This window comes from Gigantopelta aegis, chromosome 4 (assembly GCF_016097555.1).
Source record: "Gigantopelta aegis isolate Gae_Host chromosome 4, Gae_host_genome, whole genome shotgun sequence".
Classification (NCBI taxonomy): Eukaryota; Metazoa; Mollusca; class Gastropoda; order Neomphalida; family Peltospiridae; genus Gigantopelta; species Gigantopelta aegis.
This window is the reverse complement of record NC_054702.1, coordinates 103,074,626-103,099,434: the sequence shown is the minus strand read 5'-3', so window position 1 is coordinate 103,099,434 and position 24,809 is coordinate 103,074,626. Positions and strand designations below refer to the sequence as shown.

Below are 24,809 nucleotides of genomic sequence, written 5' to 3'. Positions count from 1 at the left end.
GTTCAATGTTTACATTGGATTTTTCGGGGTACTTCGACTTTTGAATGGGGTGGGCGTGCGCAACCTCTACATGCTTCCCTTGGATTCGCACCAAGGATGATTGGTATACATACAAATATTCCTCTCTTTATGATCAATTAGTCTGGAATAGCCCTAATGAGATTTCTAAAAAATATTTACAGGCGCGTATGCATGCATTTTCACGGAGGGGGGGGGGGGTCTAAACTGGTGTGTGAAGTTTACGGGGGGGGGGGGGGGGTCGAGTCATACGAATGCAAGGACCAGACTGTCAACTGTCGACTTAAGACGGGTGCGCTCAGATTAATAATTAATGGGTTATACAAGGAGGGGTGGGGGGGATGCTTGAGGGGGGAGAGATGCGACGACCCCCGAACTCCTGCACACGCGCCTACTTTACAAGGTGCTATGATATTGCACAATCTAATTAAAATTAGCTCCACTATTACACGTGGATCTAACAGCAGCCCGTTGGAGCTCATGTCCAGTTGACCTTTCATTCGACAAATCAAAACCTTACTTGCAAAATCATACCAGTGTCAGTGATTTGAAAAGAATTTGAAAAAATTCGGGATTATGCCGAGGGTATACGAAATGATTCGGGTGAATTACGAAGTATGCCAGAAACTAATTTCAATATAAAATTTTATATAAAATTCGTTTCAAGACGAACAAAAAAACCGTGATGGTATAGCCATAAAAATCTGTTTATACCAGTATACAATCCAGAGTTTATTACTGCACTTTTTCCCCTGTTTTTTCGATGTTGAAATAGACCAACAAGTTCGTCTATTGCATAAATAGTCTCGCCCGATGTTTTTAGAATTTGTATGCTCCCGAATAACGCTATAAAAGGCGAAGTGTAATTGATCGATATTTAAATTATTTATAGACGAAATGTCACCTGGACATGAGAGTCCACGCAATGCTGTTAGATCTACTGGTATATACCAGCAGTGCTAATTTTAATCAGATTGGATATGGCAAGTGGCAGATTCTGCAGACACTTCATACAGCCTATGAATGTTTTTGTGAGTATGTTTTGTTTTGATTTAAAAAAAAGAGTTAATTTCATTACGATGGTTTTACATCATGGGTTGTTAAAGTTGAAAATTTTGACCTCATGACCGTTTTTACCCTTTGGTTGTGAACTTGTGACGTATTACTGATAACCGAATAACTTAGTTTTTATGTTGAATTGCACACGTATACGTGTATATATGTACAAGTGGGATTAATAAATATGTTTGTTCGTTTGTTAGACTTCAGTTATTTTGACAATTATTTGAAACGACCATTTTACATCAGCAGATGGGAAATGCAAAGCAGATAGATCAACGCTGAGCAACTGGAGCCTAATTAACTAAACTCTCGCAACTTTGCGATCTCATAGTGCAGTGCTAAAAGACTTGCAAAGAAGATGCTTTGTTGTTTAGCAGAGCCTAAGAGACCTTTGTGAATTAGGCCCCTGATTGTTACGTCATCCACAAAACTCAACACTATCTCAAATGCCTATTCAAAACAGGAACTCGAGTGTCTATCAAAGACATGATTTCGAATGCCTGTCCAAGAGACTATCTCGAGTGCCTATCCAAGACAGGATCTGGAGTGCCTATCCAAGACAGGATCTGGAGTGCCTATCCAATATAGGGTGACGTTGACGTAATTGATTTGTCTTAATAGTTACAACTCCCCACTATTAAGAGATGTGTGTATTTTATTCAAAAATTGTCAATTTTTGTGTTAAACATTTTTTCAATTCTAGATATTACTAACTTTACTTATTTAACACCTGAAAGCAACATTATATGTGTATTTGTTTGCCCTTTAATGATAAACACAAAAATAAAGAAGGAATATAATTATACTACAAATTTATAAAAATATTCCTAAAATACCTTCTTTTTTTTATCAACTTTTTGTTAAATTTGTTTTAAATATTTAGCACGCTGTTTCGAGAGCGGATTTTTAATATTATACCAGATACATATAGACAGGTTTTTATACGTCCGTCTATGATAGTATGGCGTTGTCCGTCCGTCTGTTAATTTTTTCTTGTCTGGACCATATCTAGCTAGGTCACTGTGACCTACTTTTGACGGTCTATTGCCCATAATTTTAACAGTAAATCCTTGTCCGGATCATATCTTGCATACAGATGCACACAGGACCATCACACCTCACATGTAGGAACAACTTGGGATGGCGGTGCGTTATGTACTATTACTAAGTCACTGTGACCTACTTTACATAACAGTAAATCCTTTTCCGGACCATAACTTGCATACAGGACCATCAAACCTAACATGCAGGAACAACTTGGGATGGTGGTGTTTTGCGTACTATTACTAGGTCACTGTGACCTACGTTTCACGGTCTACTGCACATAACATTAAATTATTGTTCCCGTCATATCTTGCATACACCACCATCAAACCTAACATGCAGGAACAACTTGGGATGGTGTATTTTGCGTACTATTACTAGGTCACTGTGACCTACGTTTCACGGTCTACTGCACATAACATTAAATTATTGTTCCCGTCATATCTTGCATACAGAACCATCAAACCTCACATGTAGGAACAACTTTGGATGGCGGATACTCGAGTCCTGTGAACAGACTCGTCTTGCTAGACTCGATCCATGCCCGAGTACTCGTGGATATCCTTATTTTATGATGCATTCCGTTAAATAAGGATGATTGATAGCATCTTTCTGCCTCATCAGAAACAGAACTTGGATACGTCTCCGAGACCGAGTCCGCATTTTACTTTGGCACAATATTCGCGGCACAATTTGTCACGTGGTAAATGTCAGTCACATGATCAGACAAAATGGCGCTCTCAGGTGTTCAGATTTTGTTGATGATTGGCATGCTTGTCACGGGTAGTATTAACACATTGAGCAAAAAGGCACAGAATGATTGTGTGTAAGTTTGGTAGGACTATCCTTTGGCACTGTCACGTATAAAGAACATTATAAATACTTAGGGTTAGAGTTAATGACAGTGCCAATAGAACCAGGAAAATCCTTCCGTAACTTTAAAGGGACATTCCTGAGTTTGCTGCACTTTTTAAGATGTTATTGATTAATCATTAACAGATACTTTTTAACGATTGTAATTACATATCAAATATATTTTTCTGCATTAAATATTAGTGGCTGCATATTAAATAATAAATGTATTTCTGATCGTTCTAATATTTGTACTAGGTTAAATTTCATCTTATTTCCTACGAAATTATTTGAAGACAAAATCCAGTTTGGGCTTCTTACAGATATTAAGACAACACATTGAATATACAGACACTGATATTCTAAACAAGAAAATATATTTAATATTCAAATTTAATCATAGAAATATTTTATTATTCAGAAACATCTTACAATGCAGCAAACTCAGGAATGTCCCTTTAATATCAGACACAATTTATTTTTATTTAAAGGGATAATCAGGTCAAATATGAGCCTTGTATGTTGACAAGATGCATATCAGGACCACCAGCATATGGTGACATTCTGATATTTTAACAAATAAAAAAGCGTAGTTTTAGTATTAATACCAAAAAACCCTTTCCTATATACTATGTGGGGGAAACCATTTTGTTTCTTTTCCCTCACCTCCGGTACTATAGCTTAGAAGGGAAGTAACATCAGGTCTTGTAAACTACGGTTGCATGTACTGATTTAATAAAGGCAAGTTGTTTCGCTTTGGCATGCCTGTCTTGTAAAACAATATAAATGGCCAGATAGTTAACGAAGTCATAATTTTCTTTTGTTTGCAACTACGTGATTTGTCAGTTCTGTGATTTTAGATTTTACTTAATAGAATTAGGTATTTACAGTAATAAACCCTGTCAGTGATAATCATAATGTCCATCACCATATTACAGGTTATTTGTTCGAAAAAGATTTAATTTTCTTCAGCAATATTGTGACATGGGTCATAATCTACTACATAACATAAGTACCTACATTTTCCCCATGGATACAATCAAAGAAAACTAATTTAAGTGATGTCTGTTCATCCACCAAATAGAAATCACAGGTGGAGACAACTAAAAGAATAGACCAATTACGTAAGTAAACAGTCATTTTATTTCAGTATACCCCTGTTCCATGGGCAAAACATGATACATTAATGGATCTCAGAGTGAGATCTTTACAAAATGTAAAGGAAGGGACAATTAAGGCATTTGGCCTGGTATGCATATTCAATGATATATAATGCACATTATTGCTTAATATCAACAAGTATAATCGTATAGTTAATTAATAAAACGGTTAAATGTGACGGCTATTATATATAACGGGCGCAGCCATTTTGTACCATCTCAGTGAGTACACCCTCTGGCGAGCGGGTGGTTACGTAATACTTAACGCGTAACGTCAGGAATGAGCCTTAGAACTAGAGAAACACAATCTACTTGGTTTTTGCGGGATGATAAATAGTCATACATTGCAATGTTGTGTAATAATACACATCCCAGTAAGCCAGCAATAAGTATATTCAGCACTATATATATTATTTTTCAATACAAAATAAAATACCATTGTCAAAGTGGCTACACAAGTCGAAATAATTAACAATGTTTTGTCCATGCATTAACCTACGTACTGAAATGATACACAGAGTGTTTTCTTAGTTAATGGGTCTATGCTGTTAGTTGCTTCTATCTGTGATTCCTGATTGGCAGGTGTGTATTTGATTGGTAACCAGACGAGCCAATTAATTGTCTAGACACAAAAATTCATACCGGTATTGTGGAATATTACCTGTCGCCCCTAAAATGGTAATGGACATGATTTATTACTGTAAATAGTTCTGTAAAACTATTGATTAAGCATACTTTTCCATCTAAAACAACAGAACTGACTAATTACGTAGTCCCAAAGAAAAGAAAATTATCACTTGGGTATCGTGTGTTGTTGTTTTTGTTCCAACGTAGCATATCAATAGGCCTAATAGTGTACATTTTCCTTTAGATTATTTAACAGAGAAAAATACTATAACCCCATTTTGTTCCATTAATGCAACTTGAAATATATTTAGTTAAATAGTTTATTATATTATTACGTCATTTATGCTGTTTTACAACTCAGGTTGATCAAAGAGAAGCGCCTTGTCAAAAATTACTGCTTTTGTTTACACTGTACATACAGGAGATGGTCAGGAGCTGACGTCACTTCACCCCAAGCTATCCCACCGGACGTAACAAAAACGAAACAAAATGGCTGCCCCCAGTTAGCAGGAATAATCATGTATTTTATTAACTCTAAAATTACGCGTTTTTCATTTGCTAAAGTGTCAGTATGTGTTGGTGGTCCGGGTATGCATCTTTCCAACACATAAGGCTCTTGTTTGAGTTGACCCTACCTTTAATGTATCGAAAGTCATGGTTCTGCGGTACTGGGAAATTGACTAGGCATGAAATAGATAATATTATTAATACTGTCTGCCTTAATTGTTTATTGCTTTGGTTCGAATGAGTGGGTTAATGCATTCAATAGGGTTCGGTAAATAATTGCCAATATGTTCACATTAAAATAATGTAGTTCATTTTCACACCTCAACCTAGTTGAATATTGAGTTGATGGCAGATATATCGGACTAACCCCATCTGCACTTTTGATGTATTTGTTCTCACACAAACTCACAGAAATAAACTGCTTGAAAACCCCCCCCAAAAACCCCCAATCCAAATTCGAACTTCCTGCATATGGTGGCTTTTTCATATTTTATACCATATATATAGTAACAAGAAAAATGCTGACTATATCTACTGGCTCTTTATTTTGATGAGGACATTTCCTCAGCTTCTTCAGTTAAACCTCCAGCAAGCATGTGGAAGACCCATGGTATGTCTGAGATATACCTCCCTTACAAAACAATACTTTAAAAAATAAAACATTGAAAAAGAACCTCACAAAAATGATATCACGAGTCTGTGCCTAGATTACAATGTTGTTTGTGTTTTTACAGTAAATTACATTTTATAAATTTATGTAGAATTGAATATGATGCAAATTAATCTTTTTCTAGAAATATTGAACATCAAGAATATTTTAGTTTTTCACTCCCCCATAGAGTTAATTTTGTCACCTGTTTTTTTGTTGTTGCAGCGTTGAAGGTTATCCAGATAGAAGTTCCAACAACACAACTAAACCTCATGAATTTGATCATCCCTGGTTTCAGACTTGGATCATGTTTATTGGTATAAGCCATTTTAAAATACTGTTTAAAGAAAGAAAGAAATGTTTTATTTAACGACGCACTCAACACATTTTATTTACAGTTATATGACGTCAGACATATGGTTAAGGACCACACAGATTTTGAGAGGAAACCCGCTGTCGCCACTACATGGGCTACTCTTCCGATTAGCAGCAAGGGATCTTTTATTTGCACTTCCCACAGGCAGGATAGCACAAACCATGGCCTTTGTTGAACCAGTTATGGACCACTGGTCGGTGCAAGTGGTTTACACCTACCCATTGAGCCTTGCAGAGCACTCACTCAGGGTTTGGAGTCGGTATCTGAATTAAAAATCCCATGCCTCGACTGGGATCCGAACCCAGTACCTACCATCCTGTAGACCGATGGCCTACCACGACGCCACCAATGCCGGTAAAATACTGTTTAAAGTCATTGACCCGGTAGTTCTGAGACACAAACTTTTGTATTTCACATAATATTCACTTGGAGATGCTACAAACACCAAAACAACCAGAAACACATTAAATTTGCCAAAATTAATAATATCGGTATCATGTCAGTATCGAGTTACAGTACCGAGCTAATCTCATAACACCAAAATTTTGGTATTGAAAAATGTTTCCCATTTAGTAAAGCACTAACAATATATCTGACTAATGCAAAATGGCTGAAAACAAGAGAGAGATGAGGGCCTTGTGTGTGGAATTTTATTTTATTTTAGATGAAATTAGCAGGTGAGTCTGAACTCATACATTTAAAGCAGATTGTACTGAAAATACTGCTCGACATTTGTATCAGTATTGTATAAATACTGAATACCATACCAATACAGAGGTAAATCACCCCCAAAATATCAATACTGACACCAAACCTGAAATTTCAGTACTGCCCAGCTCTGTTAAACAAACAGATGTAAGTAATGTGTAATTTAATAGTAAAAAATGTGTAATAGCTGAAACTATTTTATACAACCTAATAACTAGCGTCAATGCTTTATAATTTATTGACCTGTTAAATGGTATGATAATGTCACATAATGGTATAATAGGGCCTGAGTTCACTACCTTATATAGTGTGCAAACAATTCAACTTTAAAGTTTTGTTTATTTAACAATATACCACTAGAAGACATTTATTAATTAATCATCAGCTAATGGATGTTTAACATTTGATAATTCTGACACACAATCTTCAGAAGAAACCTGCTACATTTTTCCATTATGATTAGCATAGGATCTTTTATATGTACTTTCCCATAGACAAGACAGCACATACAACCGCTGAATAAACCATGTCCTGGGATGTCATTAAACAAACATTCCTTTCCTAGTTGTGTATTAACACTCCTGAAAAAAGGGTAAAAATGTCTTGGAAAATGAACCCAAACAGTGCTTAAAGTCCTGGAAAATAAAATTATTTGTAGTGTATGAACCCCTGATACCATGACCTTTAATATACTAGTGACTAAGTCATGTGACACTGGGGGTGGCTGAGGGTGCCAGGGTGGGAAGGTTGATTCTTTGACCCAAGCAACTCGGTCGATCACTCTACTGACTCAGCTAGATCCCATCACTGTGTATAAAACACAACACATATTCTTAGACAGGGCTCACACTGGAACACATTTTGGTTAGCCAGTTTTCAGATTTATAGAGTATTTGCTTGAAAATTGTTAAAATATGGTTAATTTAAGGAAGATTTTATTAGCTAAAGACTAAATGTTGTAGCCACTTTGTATAACTGTGGACAGGATAAGCCCAGATTCTATCAGTAATATAAAATCATTTATTAAGTATTCAGTTATGATAAATTGGAGTGGTAAGCCGGTAGTAGGGGTGTATAGTAGGTGGTTACAGGTGCCTCTTAACAATGCAAGAAGTAACTACTGAATATTTTTCGAAGTGGTCAGACTAAAAGTCCACAGCTAAAATCTGATGGGGAATCGCAGGTGTGTTGCACAGATAGCCACAAGAGACATACACCTGTCACGGTTGCAGACAAGAACTGGGATGTGGAGGTGGACAGCGAAAGAAGTCGAAAGATAGGAGAAGTTGCCAGATTGGGAAGAAATGAGATGAAATTCAAAGGAGAGAAAGGAAAGAGGGCAATGGGATTAAAATTAATAATAATAATAATAATAAAAAAAATGAGTGGTAACAGATACACGTCAGACGAAATTTGTCAGTTAATGTATATCTATACTTGATATCGAAGAGATATAGGTTCTCCCCTGAACCAAGGACTCGGGTGAAATGTTTAAATTTATATCTAAGATGTATGTAAACAATGTTTTTATATTTTAGGAGAAATGTGCTGTTTAATAGGACTTTGCATAGCAAGGAGGAGAGAAAGACAGGCATATTTAAAGAAGGTAATTGAAATGTTACAAATTCAGTGAAGAGAATGGAAAATACATGTATGTGGTAAAATATCAGAATGTTACCCCCCTAATATTGTTAGGGTTAGTTTTTGTGTTAGGTTGAGGTTTCCTTTTTATACATGTATCAATATAATGGGGGATAACATTTGGAAATCTTTCCAAATCTTTCCAAATCTTTTAGTATTATTCATAGTAAAACTTTATAAGACAGAGAAGGGTGTTTCAATGTGTCAAGACTTACTTAAGTCTTAACATCAAAACAATTTTTAGTCATAAAGTAATATGCTGCCAACTATGGCCATTTGGTTTTCATCTAGCAGTTATTATCAAGGAAAACAAAATAAAAATACACACAGAAAATCCACTAATGTTGGTTAAATTACATCACAAATGACACAGAAAGGCAGAATGTGTGGGCGTGCAATGACAAGCCGTATGTACTTTTAAAGGGGAAGGGATCTTAGTGTTATAAAATGATACATGGGGGAGAGAAGGTTATAAAAATGCCAGATGTTATGTTACTTAATTAGTTAATCAGCCTCTTTTAATTGTTAAATGCTGGATCGCAATGTAGGACAGTGGTAGAGTACAAAAAGCAAGTTAAAAGTTTGTTTTGTTTAATGACACGACTAGAGCACATTGGTTATTAATCATTGGCTATTAAATGTCAAACATTTGTAATTTTGACAAAGTCTCAGAGGAAACCCGCTACATTTTTTCTATTAGTAGCAAGGGATCTTTTATATGCATCATCCCAGACAGGATAGCACATACCACAGCCGTTGATATACTAGTCATGGGGCACTGGCTGGAATGAGAAATGGCCCAGTGGATCCTCCGACAGGGACCAACTACACTTAAGGCAAGCACTTTACCACTGGACTACGTCCCGGTGCTATGAGTTGTAGGATTCGCATTAGGATATTTACTGTTCCAGCCAGCGTGCTATGAATGGTATTTAAGAGACTGTGATTGGTGCTATCCTGTCTTTGGTAAAGTGCATCTATAATATAATAACAGCTTTTGATCATTCTGGTCTCTTCTCCTTGTTTGATTTGTACTGTTGACTGCCCTCCTTGTACTTACCCAATGTCACACTTTGCAAGGATACCCCATCGGTTGGTCCATTAGGCTATTTCTTGATGCACCCAGTGCTCCATGACTGGTATATCAAAGGCCGTGATATGTGCTTTCCTGTCTGTAGAATGGTGCATATAAATGATCCCTTGCTACTAATTGAAAAAATGTGTGTTTCTTCTCTGAGACTATATGTCAAAATTACCAAATGTTTGACATCCAATAGTCAGTGATCGATAAATCAATGTGGTGTCGTTAAACAAAACAAAGATTAATTTCTAAAAGGCCGTGTGCAACTTTAGCACTCGGCATTCCATTAAGTTATATCTTAAAAATTACTTCCAAAAGTCTTTGCCAGGGAAGGCAAGTGATCACTTGTTTTGCCCTCCATACCTGTCTGGAAAGTTTTAAATGAGCATTAAATGCATTTATTTGAAAGCATGTTTTTGCTCATCTAGCACCATTTCAGGGTACTGTTCTTTAGCTTACACTGATTTTGCTCATCTAGCACTATTTCAGGGTACTGTTCTTTAGCTTACACTGATTTTGCTCATGGCAAAGACTGTTTAAGGCAACGCACCACCATTCGTTGTGTTGTTACTTGGTGTAGCAGCTTAATATAGTCTTAATATATACTTTTTAAAATCTTTCTTTGATGATTATACATAGGTTGACCTCTGTAGTATTTAAATAACCCATTAGTTTGAAGTAACTTGTTATATGTAGTATTAACTGATAACAACTGTGCAAGTAGTATGGTGCCACTTGTATAACAACAACACGAGGCGGTGGTCAGGCATAGGGGCCATTAATTGAACAATTTGTTGATTTTTCAGAAATTGTATTGAACTGCATTGAGTAATTAATGGTGGTGTGTAACCTTAATGCCCTCCGAGTACAATAACTATTGGTACCCCAGTCGTTTTAGGTGTTTTGCTCTTCCTTATTAAAGTTTGTTTTGTTTAACGACACCTCTAGAGCACATTGGTTTATTAATCATCAGCTATTGGATGTCAGACATTTGGTAATTCTGACACATAGTCATCAGAGGAAACCCGCTTCATTTTCCTAATGCAGCAAAGGATCTATTATATGCACTTTCCCACAGATAGAATAGCATATACCTCAGGCCTTTAACCAGTTGTGGTGCACTGATTGAAACGACTGGCCTCGGTGGCGTCGTGGTTAGGCCATCGGTCTACAGGCTGGTAGGTACTGGGTTCGGATCCCAGGCGAGGCATGGGATTTTTAATCCAGATACTGACTCCAAACCCTGAGTGAGTGCTCCGCAAGGCTCAATGGGTAGGTGTAAAGCACTTGCACCGACCAGTGATCCATAACTGGTTCAACAAAGGCCATGGTTTGTGCTATCCTGCCTGTGGGAAGCACAAATAAAAGATCCCTTGCTGCCAGTCGGAAAGAGTAGCCCATGTAGTGGCGACAGCGGGTTTCCTCTCAAAATCTGTGTGGTCCGTAACCATATGTCTGATGCCATATAACCGTAAATTAAATGTGTTGAGTGCATAAAACATTTCTTTCTTTCTTTTGGTTGAAACGAGGAAAAATCCAATCAGTTGAATGGATCCATTGAGGTGGTTTGATCCTGATGCAAGCACCTCAAGCGAACACTCAATTGATTGAGCTAAGTCCCATCCTTGCCTTAAGATGTAAAATATCCTTTTATTGTTGCAGGAAGCTCTGTCACGTAAGCAGGAAGGTGAAGTCTTGGAACCACTTGTCCAAAAAAAGTTTGTATTTATATCAAGAAGCACAGGCTACTTGTTTACAGAAGACAGAAAATTTGTTTAAATTGTTGGAATATGTGAATGAACAAAACATTTGTTAAAAATGAAAGCAGCTAGTTAATAATGTTAATACATTTGTTGGAAAAGATATTGTAACTCTGTACATTTTAAAACTTTGTTTATCTTTATCAGTTGTTATTACAGGTTAAATGTTTTTTACCATCCTCGGTAGTGTTGTGGTTAAGTCATTGGACATAAGGCTAGTAGGTACTGACTCCCACCCAAAGCAAGTTTTAATGATTCATTGGGTAGGTGTAAGACCACTACACTGACTTCTCTCTCGCAAACCACTAACCATAAACCCACTGTCCTGGAAAGAGCCCAGATATGTCCTGGAAAGACAGCCCAGATAGCTGAGGTTGTACCCAGGACAGCATGTTGGAACCTTAATTGGATATAAGCACTTAATTGCACCACAACTGGTCACAGGCTGTGATATGTGTTTTCCTGTCTGGGAAAGTGCATATAAAAGATCCTTTGCTGCATTAAAGGGACATTCCTGAGTTTGCTGCATTGTAAGATGTTTCCGACTAATAAAATATTTCTAAGATTAAACCTACATATTAAATCTATTTTCTTGTTTAGAATGTCAGTGTCTGTATATTCAATGTGTTTCTGGTCGTCTTAATATTTGCAAGAAGCCCAAACTGGATTTTGTCTTCAAATAATTTCGTACGTACGAAAAAACAATATTTTAGGAAATAAGATGAAATTTAACCTAGTACCAATATTAGAACCATCAGAAACATGTTTAATATACAGCCACTAATATTTTATTACAATTACAATCGTTAAAAAAGTCTCTGTTAGTCGATAACATCTTAAAAAGTGCAACAAACTCAGGAATGTCCCTTTAAGAAAATGTAGCTGGTTTCCTCTGATGACTATGAATCAGAATTACCAAATGTTTGACATCCAATAGCCAATGGTTAATCAATGTGCTCTAGTGGTGTCATTAAACAAAACAAACATCTTCTCTAACACTAGATTAAGTGTTACAGTTAACATGGGTTGACACCCAACCGCTGACCGAAATCCATGTCATGTCAATACACAACCGTTATTTCCCTTATTTTAATTGGACACATGAATTTATGAAAGTTACCACATACAGATACAGGTAAAGTGCAAAAATGCTTTTACATAAGTTATTGTGAAACTGTATTTGTTTGATGTCTTACAGTATTGGAATAGTGACAGTAAAAATGTGTTATTTCAGAGTGTTTCACTTGATATTCCTGATACCAACACTGTGTGATTTGGTGGGAACATCTCTGGCAGGTAGTACATGTACTTTATTTTAGTTTTAGTCAATGGCAATCATCGTCTGCTGACCATGAAATGTATAATCATTAGACAAACCACACTTGTGTCTATCATTAACAATTCTTAGACCAGTAGCTTTACATAGCTTTAGTAGTTCAGAGCCATAGTACAATGTAGTTCTGCCCAGTGTCCGGATTCATTCTTGTCGGTAGCGATTCATCATTAGCAGAATCAATAAGTCCACATAATCTGTTTAATACACTGATATGAGGCTCATCAAATCTGATAAAATCATGTTTAGTCACGGTTCTAATAATAAAATAAACACATCTCCAATCCTAGAATAATACTCAATACCTGACTGTAATTCTGTAAATAAATCACAATTATATAACTTATAGTACGAAGATGTCTGGGATGCTATATAAACAGCAGCTATATAAATATCCATATCAAATTTATTTAAATATTTATAGAATCTAAACAATTCTCGACTATTGATATGTAAGGCTTAAACTGAGATTTAAACATTAAAAAAATACCTTCTCCCTGAGCACCTTTTCTTTTTCTCACCGGGAATGCTTTACATTCGTACTCATCAACATGATATTCAAACTCATTATCGATCCAACATTCTAAAAGAAAAATAACATATGTACACGAAACAAAACGTTTGTAAAATGAACAGTTTAATTTTTCACCTAGGCCACCATGGATATTCCATGTCAAAGTTTTCAGAGAGAAGTCACTAACACTAGAACATACATTCTCCGGTGTGTCGTAATCACTGGGGTTAACTGTGTTCATATTCATAGCCGGGCTGTCAGCATGTGTTGTGTGTACCGCATTGGTTCCCGGAGATCGGAATTCAGTAGCACGTACTTCATTAGTAGTCAGAGGCTGGAAGAGAACTCCATTAATATACAGTTTGTCCTTGTTCATTACAGCACGATTAACTGCTCGGATGGCTTCACTCCTATGGGGTGCTAGAAGCTTACGTCTTTCGTTTACTTCCCTTGGAAATTGTTCGGAGACAAAGAAGTCTGATCCCTTCAAAATTCTTGACGATTTCCATACTGTTTCTTGATCACTGAAACTCCCAGACTTGGCAACGATCGGCCTAGAAACTCCCAGACTTCGCAACGATCGGCCTAAGTCCACGATTTCTCAAAGCCACAAGTCACATGACTATTTGCATTCTTTAACAATTGTTGTCTGCTAGCGGTGTTTTTTTAAGCTCGATAAGACAATTTTAGTACCTTGTTCAATGGTTTAGGTAATTTTATTTGTTCATCTTACACATGATCTATTACAGTAACTACATGTACAAATCATGTGTTTACAGTCAAATGTTGGCAACTTTTTTATGTTTGGTTACATGCTCACAATACTGGTACAGCATTGATTTCAGATCGCGCAATTCATACCTACCTTTTTAAATATTTTATTTATTTTAACATAATATAAATATCGACACATAGAAACATTTTTCCGTATAAAAGTCTACATTGACACAAACCTAATATCGATTCAAATGTATTGACTCAACTGAGATAAAAACCTGATAGCTACCCATGTTTTAGCTGGGACCGACCAGTCATATCGTCACAAGCGATATATTGACTTGCTTAAGTTCGACACACCTGTGCTCAACTGTATATACATATAGTTACATGAATATAAGACATAAAACAGGCTTTGTAAATTTTGCCCCATAAGTGTGAAAATGGTTGACGGAAAATAATTTCTGATGTGAGCCCAGCCTAGCATTTCTTTCTTAAAAAGATAATTTTCCCAAATGTTTCTGTAACTGTTTATAATGTCTTGTACTATAAGCACCATACCACCATTTGGTGTGTTGTTCCTTGTTGTAGCAGCTTAATATAGACTGGTTTAGGAAATACAAAATTCTGATATGCCTTTTGAAATCTGTCTTTGATCATTACAAGTAGGTTGACCTCTGTAGTATTTAAATAACCCATTGGTTTGAAATTAGTTGTTATAAGTAGTACTAACTGATAACAACTGTGCAAGTGGTATACAGCCACTTGTGTAACAGCAACACAAGACAATGCTCTGGCATGAGGGTGGCTAACTGAAAAATTTCGTGGTTAACCAATTGTTGATTTTTTACACAGTACTTGTCAATTGAGACCACTCACTAAAATTAGTAGTCACGTGACCCTCGACAGTGCTGTATTTGTCACACAATATATTCTAACATAGAAATTGAATTGCTTGGAGTAATTAATGGTGGTGTGGAACCATATAGTTTCGTTACTTGTTTGTTTTCTACGTGTCTAGGTATTGGTCTTCTGTATGTTGATGCTTCTGTCTGGCAGATGTTACGGGGATCCATCATAATATTTGCTGGAATTCTTTCTGTATGTTTTTACATTTCATTTTTACATTGACATTAGATCATTAAACTATTTAAATTATTTTGTTTAAATGTAATTCAAAGAAACTATAAATAAATATGCAACATGCCTCAGTGAAATAGTGAAATTCCAGTGCTGTGATAACAAGGTTTTTAAATCCATGAAATCAGATGCCATAAAACCATAATTAAAATGTGTTGAGTGTAAAAATAAAACACTTCTTTGTTTCTTTCTTTCAGTTCCATAAAAAGTAATTCCAAAACATTCTTTGAGATGTCATAACAGATTTGATTAGTAAAATACAATACATTAAATTCATATGTATACATGTTGAGTAACTGATTTAATCTTTTATTTTAAAATGCTCCAAAAGTGTCAAACAATTCCTGAGGAAATTATTTTAGACTTTTGTAATGAATTGTGCCATCATTTTGTAATTTAATTCTATAAGTATAACAGACACCTGACTTGTTTAAGGTTGTGTTGCTGTTTGCAGAAAATATTTCTGAAAAGAAAACTGCAAGCTATTCACTGGCTAGGGATGATCGTCACCATGCTGGGCTTGGTGCTGGTTGGATGTTCTAGTGTCTTCCAGAATCATCACGGCACAAGCGCCTCACACACATTGCTAGGTAACCAAGGCTATTGTATTAAATGTAGTTGGTACATCGCTCCAGATACCAAGAGCATTTTGTTAATTTCATATATCCATAAGCCATGCCTTAGTCAGGTGTTAAAGTTAACATTTGTTTTGTTTAACAACACCACTAGAGCACATTGATTAATTAATCATTGGTTATTGGATGTCAAACATTTGGTAATTCTGACGTAGTCAACAGAGGAAACCTGCTACATTTTCCTAATGCAGCAAGGGATCTTTTATATGCACTTTTCCACAGACAGAAAAGCACATACCACGGCCTTTGACCATATTCTGGTGTGTGCAACTCTTACAGTCTCCCTTATAAAAGTCTTGTTCCAGCTAGTGCACCACAACTGGTACCTCAAAGGCCATGGTATGTGCTATCCTGTCTATGGGATGATGCATATAAAAGATCCCTTGCTCCTAATCGAAAAGAGTAGTCCATGAAGTGGAAACAGCGGGTTTCCTCCCTCAATATCTGTGTGGTCCTTAACCATATGTCCGACGCCATATAACTGTAAATAAAATGTGTTGAGTGCGTCGTTAAATAAACCATTTCCTTCCTTCCTTACCATATAAAAGTCTTTAAAAAGGCATCTGTGATATATCAACAGGTTTTGTTTTAGGTTGTTTAATTAAAACTATAAGTCATACCGTAACTAATTAAAATTTTTAAAAAGAAGTAAAAGATTCCTGTTTTACTTTATTTAGTATTGTTAACATTGATCATTACAATTTTGTTTTTGTTATTTTTATTTGATAATTAATAATTTATGTAGGATTAATTTTACATTTGTTTATGCTGTATATCATTTTGGTTCAAAACATAAATCCTAATATGAATTTTGTGTATCTTCAACATGCCTAAAATACATATGAAATTGGTTACAAAACATGTTTTTGTGCCATCTGCATCAGATTGAATTTAGTAATGAAAAATTTGTTTTATTAACAATATTGAAAAATTTAATTTAACTACAATGTATACAAATATGAAAAAGTCACCTGGTATTTACAACTTTAGGAATTGCCCTTATTATTGGAAGTCAACTGGTTAGTGCCAGCCAAATGGTAATAGAAGAATTATTTCTGAAAAGCAGAAACTTTAACCCTTTACAAGTTGTTGGAATGGAAGGAACTTTTGGATTTCTCACAATGTCTTTGGTAAGTACAGTATTTGGCATTTGAATATTATTATCTTTATGTTTTTTAAATGTTTGTTTTTAGTAAAGTTTACTTCATTTATAGCAATTATAAAAAAGATAAATTTGCTTAACAACACCTCAAGGGCACGTTGATTAATTAAGCATGTGGCAATTTTGACACACAGGCTTAGGAGAAAATGCACTACATTCCTTTGGTAGCAAGGTATATTTTATATGCAGTTTCCCACAGACAGGACAGCACATACCACAGCCTTTGTTAAATGAGTCATCAGAAACTGGTTAGGGCTGCAAAAACCCAATTGTTTGGCTGAGGTGATTTGATCCTACAAACCACCAAGATCCTGACCCTCTTATGTTTGAAAAGTTAAACTTTGTCTTGTTTAGCATCACCACTAGAGCATATTGATTTATTTATCATCAGCTATTGGATGTCAAGCATTTGATAATTCTGACATTTAGTGTTAGATAGGAAACATGCTACATTTGTTCCATTAGTAGCAAGGGATCTTTTATATGCACCATCCCACAGACATGATATCACATACCATAGCCTTTGATATACCAGTTGTGATGTATTGGTTGGAAAGAAAAATATCCCATTGGGCCCACCTATGGGGATTGATCATAGACTGACCGCACACCAGGCAAGCACATTACCACTGGGCTATGTCCCACCACTACATGACTAGAATGAAGCATCTAAATCCGAGACCGGCCTCGGTGGCGTCGTGGCAGGCCATCGGTCTACAGGCTGGTAGGTACTGGGTTCGGATCCCAGTCGAGGCATGGGATTTTTAATCCAGATACCGACTCCAAACCCTGAGTGAGTGCTCCGCAAGGCTCAATGGGTAGGTGTAAACCACTTGCACCGACCAGTGATCCATAACTGGTTCAACAAAGGCCATGGTTTGTGCTATCCTGCCTGTGGGAAGCACAAATAAAAGATCCCTTGCTGCCTGTCGTTAAAAAGAGTAGCCTATGTGGCGACAGCGGGTTTCCTCTAAAAACAGTGTCAGAATGACCATATGTTTGACGTCCAATAGCCGATGATAAGATTAAAAATCAATGTGCTCTAGTGGCGTCGTTAAATAAAAAACAAAAAAACAAACTAATGCCGAGGGCCCTTATGTTTGAAGTCAAAAGAAAAGCTGTTTTATTTCCAGGCTGTTCTACCAGCCATGTACTTCATCCCCGGTCCCCAAGTGAACGACAGCTATGAGAACAGTTTAGACGCTCTCTACCAGATCGCCAACAGCAGCAAACTGCTCATCTTCTGTCTTCTCTACCTCGTTTCCATAGCATTCTACAACTACTTCGGATTGTCGGTCACTAAGTCTCTCACAGGTCGGATTGAGTTTCACTTTATAGCTCTGCTTTGATGCTCATCAGCAGAGCTTTTCTAATAACAATTTGTTTAGCGTCTGTCGGTCCATCCATACATTTGTCAACTTTTTCTTTAAATAATTTTTATTAATTAAACAAAATTTAAACTGAAAATTTAAAAGTCTAACTTCTAGAGTTTTGATTGGATAGATAACTTTGTACTATGATTCTCTGGGACAATCTTTTCAAATTACTAGGTAGACTTTTTGAATTTTTGAATTTCTATTAAATCAAAACAATTTAACATTAGATTACACATTACACATTAATGAATTGACATCAATGAAAATAAAATAGTGGAGCTCTATAGGCCTCTTGTTTGAAACTACATTTGGTTGCCTCTTGCTAATCTCTGACATATTTGGTGTCATTTTGGTTTTCTAAATTATCTAAAAGATCTACTGTTACATGTATTTTATGTTTTTCAAACAAACTTTGATTTACCATTACAAAATGACTGGTTAGTGTTATTTTACATTTTTAAACAACTTTATTGGCTGTTAACAAGTCCTTGATAGAAGCTTCAGATAACATCTTACTTATGCCCAAAAATGTTTTACCATTTTGTTTTTCATTAAAATTTAATTTAATTTAATCTTTTTTTATATTCTGTTTCCAGCCGTTCATAGGACATTGATTGATGCCTGCAGAACTATTCTGGTATGGGCAGCTGATCTTGTGACGTATTATGCCTTTGATAAGGTATTACTTTCTGTAAATACTGTCAAACATCGTCCCATGCTATACATTTCACCAACTGTTTTGCTTATCTTGAGCCTCTGGTACATGTATCTTGAGCTATTTAGGTCAGTCACTCCAAGATGGAAATACCAGCATTTGACTGGATTTCTGTTTGAACCTTTAAGTATGTTTGTAAAGGTTAAACTAACTGTTTTAGTAATTAAAAAATACTTTTGCATAAATGTTTTTAGCATTGTTTTCCCGTCCCCCAGAATTAGTTCTATATGTGATCCAGGGTTCGACAAATGCACTAGCTCTGTCCCAGCTAGTGGTTTGGTCTGTACTAGTGGAATATCCTATAATACAAAGAGCACTAGCCAAAGCTTCTATGATGACTAGTGTCTTTCTCAAACCTCTGTGGTGCAGTGGTTAAACCATCGGACTACAGGCTGGTAGGTACAGGGTTCGCAGGCCAGTACCGGCTCCAACACAGAGCGAGTTCTTAAGGGCTCAATGGGTAGGTGTAAGGCCACTACACCCTCTTCCCTCACTAACCACTAACCAACTAACAGCTAACCCACTGTCCCGGACATACAGCCCAGATAACTGAGGTGTGTGCCCAGGACAGCATGCTTGAACCTTAATTGGATATAAGCACGAAAATAAGTTGAAATGAATTAACTGTATGATCTAATTTATAGGTCATCAGTACCTCAATCAGTAGGTAACTAACACTGTAAGTTGCTAACATTATAGGTCATCAGTACCTCAATCAGTAGGTAACTAACACTGTAAGTTGCTAACATTATAGGTCATCAGTACCTCAATCAGTAGGTAACTAACACTGTAAGTTGCTAACATTATAGGTCATCAGTACCTCAATCAGTAGGTAACTAACACTGTAAGTTGCTAACATTATTGAGTAAACCACTGATATTATTCACTAGGTTACTAACATTATTGGGTACAACCTTGTAACATTCTTCAGGTCACTGTGACATTCATAGGTCAAAGTGACATTGTTTAGTGGGTCACAATCATGTTTTTATAAGCATAAGTACATGTGGCTTATTCAGAAATTCTGTGGGTCTGAACCTAAGCCCCTTCCCAAAAGAAAGTGGCACTGAAAATTGCCGATATCTGTACTAAAACTTCCTAATATATATTTTATTATGTCTGTAGTAATAAATTAATTTAACTGCATCATTCAGTGGCCTGACAAAATATTCCAAATATGACTTACTCACTCTAATTTTCCCAATCCCATTGTCAATGGGACCCTAGTAAATAATCCAGGATAAATCTCTGCTTGATAGGATTACGGATGTGGTGTTTGTCTGAAGTAAGGATATGGCGTTTGTCTGAAGTAAGGATGTGGTGTTTGTCTGAAGTAAGGATGTGGCGTTTGTCTGAAGTAAGGATGTGGCATTTGTCTGCACTAAGGATGTGGCGTTTGTCTGAAGTAAGGATGTGGCGTTTGCCTGAACTAAGGATGTGTCATTTGTCTGAACTAAGGATGTGGTGTTTGTCTGAAGTAAGGATGTGGCGTTTGTCAGAACTAAGGATGTGGCGTTTGTCTGAAGTAAGGATGTGGCATTTGTCTGAACTAAGGATGTGGCATTTTCTGAACTAAGGATGTGGCGTTTGTCAGAACTAAGGATGTGGCATTTGTCTGAAGTAAGGATGTGGCGTTTGTCTAAGTAAGGATGTGGCGTTTGTCTGCACTAAGGATGTGGCGTTTGTCAGAACTAAGGATGTGGCGTTTGTCAGAACTAAGGATGTGGCATTTGTCTGAAAGATGAGCCGTTTGTCTGAACTAAGGATGTGGCGTTTGTCAGAACTAAGGATGTGGCATTTGTCAGAACTAAGGATGTGGCATTTGTCAGAACTAAGGATGTGGTGTTTGTCTGAACTAATGATATGGTGTTTGTCTGAACTAAGGATGTGGCGTTTGTTTGCACTAAGGATGTGTCGTTTGTCTTCACTGCTCTGCCCCGGGGGCGAGACATAGCCCAATAGTAAAGCTCTCGCTTGATGCGTGGTTGGTTTGGGATCGATCCCCGTCAGTGGGTCCATTGGGCTATTTCACTCCAGCCAGTGTACCATGACTGGTGCATCAAAGGCCATGGTATGTGCTATCCTGCCTATGAGATGGTACATATAAAAGATCCCTTGCTGCTAATCGAAAAGAGTAGCCCATGAAGTGGCGACAGCAGGTTTCCTCCCTCAATATCTGTGTGGTCCTTAACCATATGTCTGACGCCATATAACCGAAAATAAAATATGTTGAGTGCGTCGTTAAATCAAACCTTTCTTTCTTTCTTTTGCTTTGCCCCGATTTTGTTTTGTTCTTCAAACAAAACCAATGACTTTACTTCTGACTATAACTGATATAGCAGAGCAGTGTTAAAAGTTTTATCTGACTGACTGTAACATGTTAATGTCAATTTTCTTTTGTCTCTGTTGTGTACATGATACTTTTGAAATTATTTATATATAATAATTTTATTGCATGTCTTTATTACTGGATAACATTTTTATTACAGAATTTTGGAGAACCCTTTGATAAAAGTTATGGGCTTTTGCAAGGTAAAGTAGTTTGTTATGTATCATTATCCTTTTGTGCCTGAGTGACATAATCCTAAGAGACATGTACTATTCTGTGCTATACAGATGTTTTGAATGCAGATCTCACCCTGTCTATTGCCAAATAGCCAGCTGCTAATTTTTACACAAATTGGTAACAACATTTAGTCATTGGCTAATAAAATATTAATTAAAATTATCTACAATTTAATTATTTTCAAAGTACTCTACATACATGTATCTGAAAACTGGCTAAAACTAAATTTGTTCCACTGTGAGCCCTGCAAATGAATTTTAAATTAACTGATTTTGCAATGAAATAGTATTTTTTAATTTGGCTACTGATAATAAATGAATAAAGTTCCAGTGGTTCTGAAGTTTGCAACTTTTAATTTTAAAATGTAATGGTTCACCAAGTAACCGATTCGTGATTCACATGAATTTAAAGTTACATAAGTCATTTAATGACATGCGAATGCAACGACAGTTCGTGTGAAATATTGTAATATGATAATAATGAATAAAGATCTTATGGTCCCAAAGTTTGCAACTTTAATTTTAAAATGTAACATCACACGACCAATTTGCATTTCACATGAATTTAAAGTTAAATAAATCATTTAATGAAAGTTTGTGTGAAATATTGTAGTGTAATAATAAGGAATAAAGTTCCTATGGTCCCAAAGTTAGCAACTTTATTTTAAAATGTAATAATTATATTTCCATTACCTTCATTACAACATAACATCATCCCATTGGTCCAGATGTAGCAATGGGAGTTTGTTCATTTCTCAATGAACGTAAAAATTACGTCATCCGGGATTTCATATCTAATGATGTCATTTTATATGGGCAAGTTGTTTTATTGAGCATTATTGTTTATGGACCAAAATTAATTTAAAATAAAGTATGAAGTTTTAGTATTATTCAAATTTAATTATAAGTATTGTCTGTTATTTCTTTTACGTTCATCTGGGTATGAACAAAAAAATCATCCGCAAACCTATGTGAGAACGGCTTCGCCGATTCACAGTACACCAAGTAACCGATTCGCGATTCACATGAATTTAATGACATGGGAATGCAACGATGGTGCGTGTGAAATATTGTGATATGCATATAGGCAATGTTTGAAATGTGATGAGATGTCCGCTACTTACGTGTGTACATGTGTGTTTGCAGTGGATGGGTTTCTGTTTCTCCTGATTGGCACGGCCCTGTACAACCAGCTGGTGGACCTGTCGTGGATTCACTGCCTGAGGAAACTGGAAGAGCTGAAACCGGTTGACACCACCATCACAGTTCCCTCCCCTAAACACATACAGAGGGGCGACTTTGAGGAGTCGTACCAGTCTTTTGATGAACACTCACGATTAATTGACCATGACGAAGTCGAACCCTCCTACTCTTAACTGTGATCTATTGTTTTTAGATAACATTTCATCAGAGTCCATATTTCATCCATGTATATATCTCATTTATGTATAATGTTATATTATTAATATCTTCCATATATATTAAAGCTTTCATATACATATATATATATGTATATTATGTATTATGTATATATATATATTATGTATTATGTATATATATATTATGTATTATACTTGAATAATGTCTTTTTGGGTATAATACTATTCACTAGAAAATTAAAATAGTAAGACTGAAAAATTACAATTCTCATGGTAATTGATAGCATATTGTGATATCATGTTATTTTAGTTTTATAACTGTACACAGGTGTGAGTTGTTTGATGATTCATTGTTTCATTCTAGTCATGTAGAGGCGGGACGTAACTAGGATCAATCTCCATCAGCGGGCCCATTGGGCTATTTCTCTGTCCAACCAGTGGTATCAAAGGCCGTGCTCTGTGCTATCCTGTCTGTGGGATGGTACATATAAAAAAATCCCTTCCTACAAATGAGAAAATATTTCCTCTAAGACTATATGTCAAAATTAAAAAATATTTGACATCCAATAAACGATTAATAAATCAATGTGCTCTAGTGGTGTCATAAAAAAAACCCCTTGTTTTCTACCTTTTATGCTTCCACCAACAAAAGGGATAACGCTTATTCTTTCGATCAAAGAAACCATCCGTTCATTTGAACAAAATACATTTTTAGAAGTATTACATGATCACAAAATCAGTCACATGCAAAGATCGAAAGGTAGGTTACCATTAGTTGTCATCCATTTATTATATTTTAATAATAAAAATATTTTGTTTTATTTTCTCATCTGTACACATTTTCACAGACGTATTAACGATGACACAGCATTCCTACTGGGTTGCAGTCTGTGATATAGTCTCATGTATTCCAATGAGTAATTAGTGTGGCCTTTGGTATTATTGTATGATTTTTGCTCAGTGCCAAAATTTATTTTATTTTCAATTGTAAAAATAAGTCTAGAATTTTTAGTAATTTTATTATTATTAATTTTTTTCATTGCAACTTAAAATGTACCACTTTTAGTGTAACTTTTAATAAAATGTGTTATTCGCCAATATATGTTTTGTGTTTTATAGATTATGGCAACATTTATGGTCATCAATTTTGAGGCCAAAATTATTTAAGTAACTGTTGTACATTTTTCCATTAGTATCAAAGGATCTTTTATATGCACCATCCCACTGACAGTATAATACCAGGCCGTTAGGCATTGGAAGATGCAAGCAATTGGAGGGGCTAGTTATATTGTAATCCACCTTTATATGCACCATCCCACTGACAGGATAATACCACGGCCTTTAGGCATTGGAAGATGCAAGCAATTGGAGGGGCTAGTTATATTGTAATCCACCTTTATATGCACCATCCCACTGACAGGATAATACCACGGCCGTTAGGCATTGGAAGATGCAAGCAATTGGAGGGGCTAGTTATATTGTAATCCACCTTTATGTGCACCATCCCACTGACAGGATAATACCACAGCCTTTAGGCATTGGAAGATGCAAGCAATTGGAGGGGCTAGTTATATTGTAATCCACCTTTATATGCACCATCCCACTGACAGGATAATACCACGGCCTAATACCACGGCCTTTAGGCCTTGGAAGATGCAAGCAATTGGAGGGGCTAGTTATATTGTAATCCACCTTTATATGCACCATCCCACTGACAGGATAATACCACGGCCGTTAGGCATTGGAAGATGCAAGCAATTGGAGGGGCTAGTTATATTGTAATCCACC

General features: G+C 36.1%; 1 protein-coding gene across 1 annotated transcript; it reads left to right on the top strand.

The window, feature by feature from the left end:
- Positions 1–2,826: 2,826 nt before the first annotated feature.
- Positions 2,827–24,119, top strand: LOC121371628 (solute carrier family 35 member F6-like). The gene is made up of 12 exons (XM_041497655.1): positions 2,827–2,950; positions 6,145–6,236; positions 8,542–8,609; positions 11,388–11,443; positions 12,720–12,781; positions 15,071–15,150; positions 15,644–15,779; positions 16,815–16,954; positions 18,120–18,300; positions 18,959–19,041; positions 21,567–21,609; positions 22,789–24,119. Exons 1-12 carry the CDS (start codon positions 2,856–2,858, stop codon positions 23,016–23,018), a joined length of 1,266 nt encoding a protein of 421 aa, XP_041353589.1. The 5' UTR covers positions 2,827–2,855; the 3' UTR covers positions 23,019–24,119.
- The last annotated feature ends 690 nt before the right edge of the window (positions 24,120–24,809 follow it).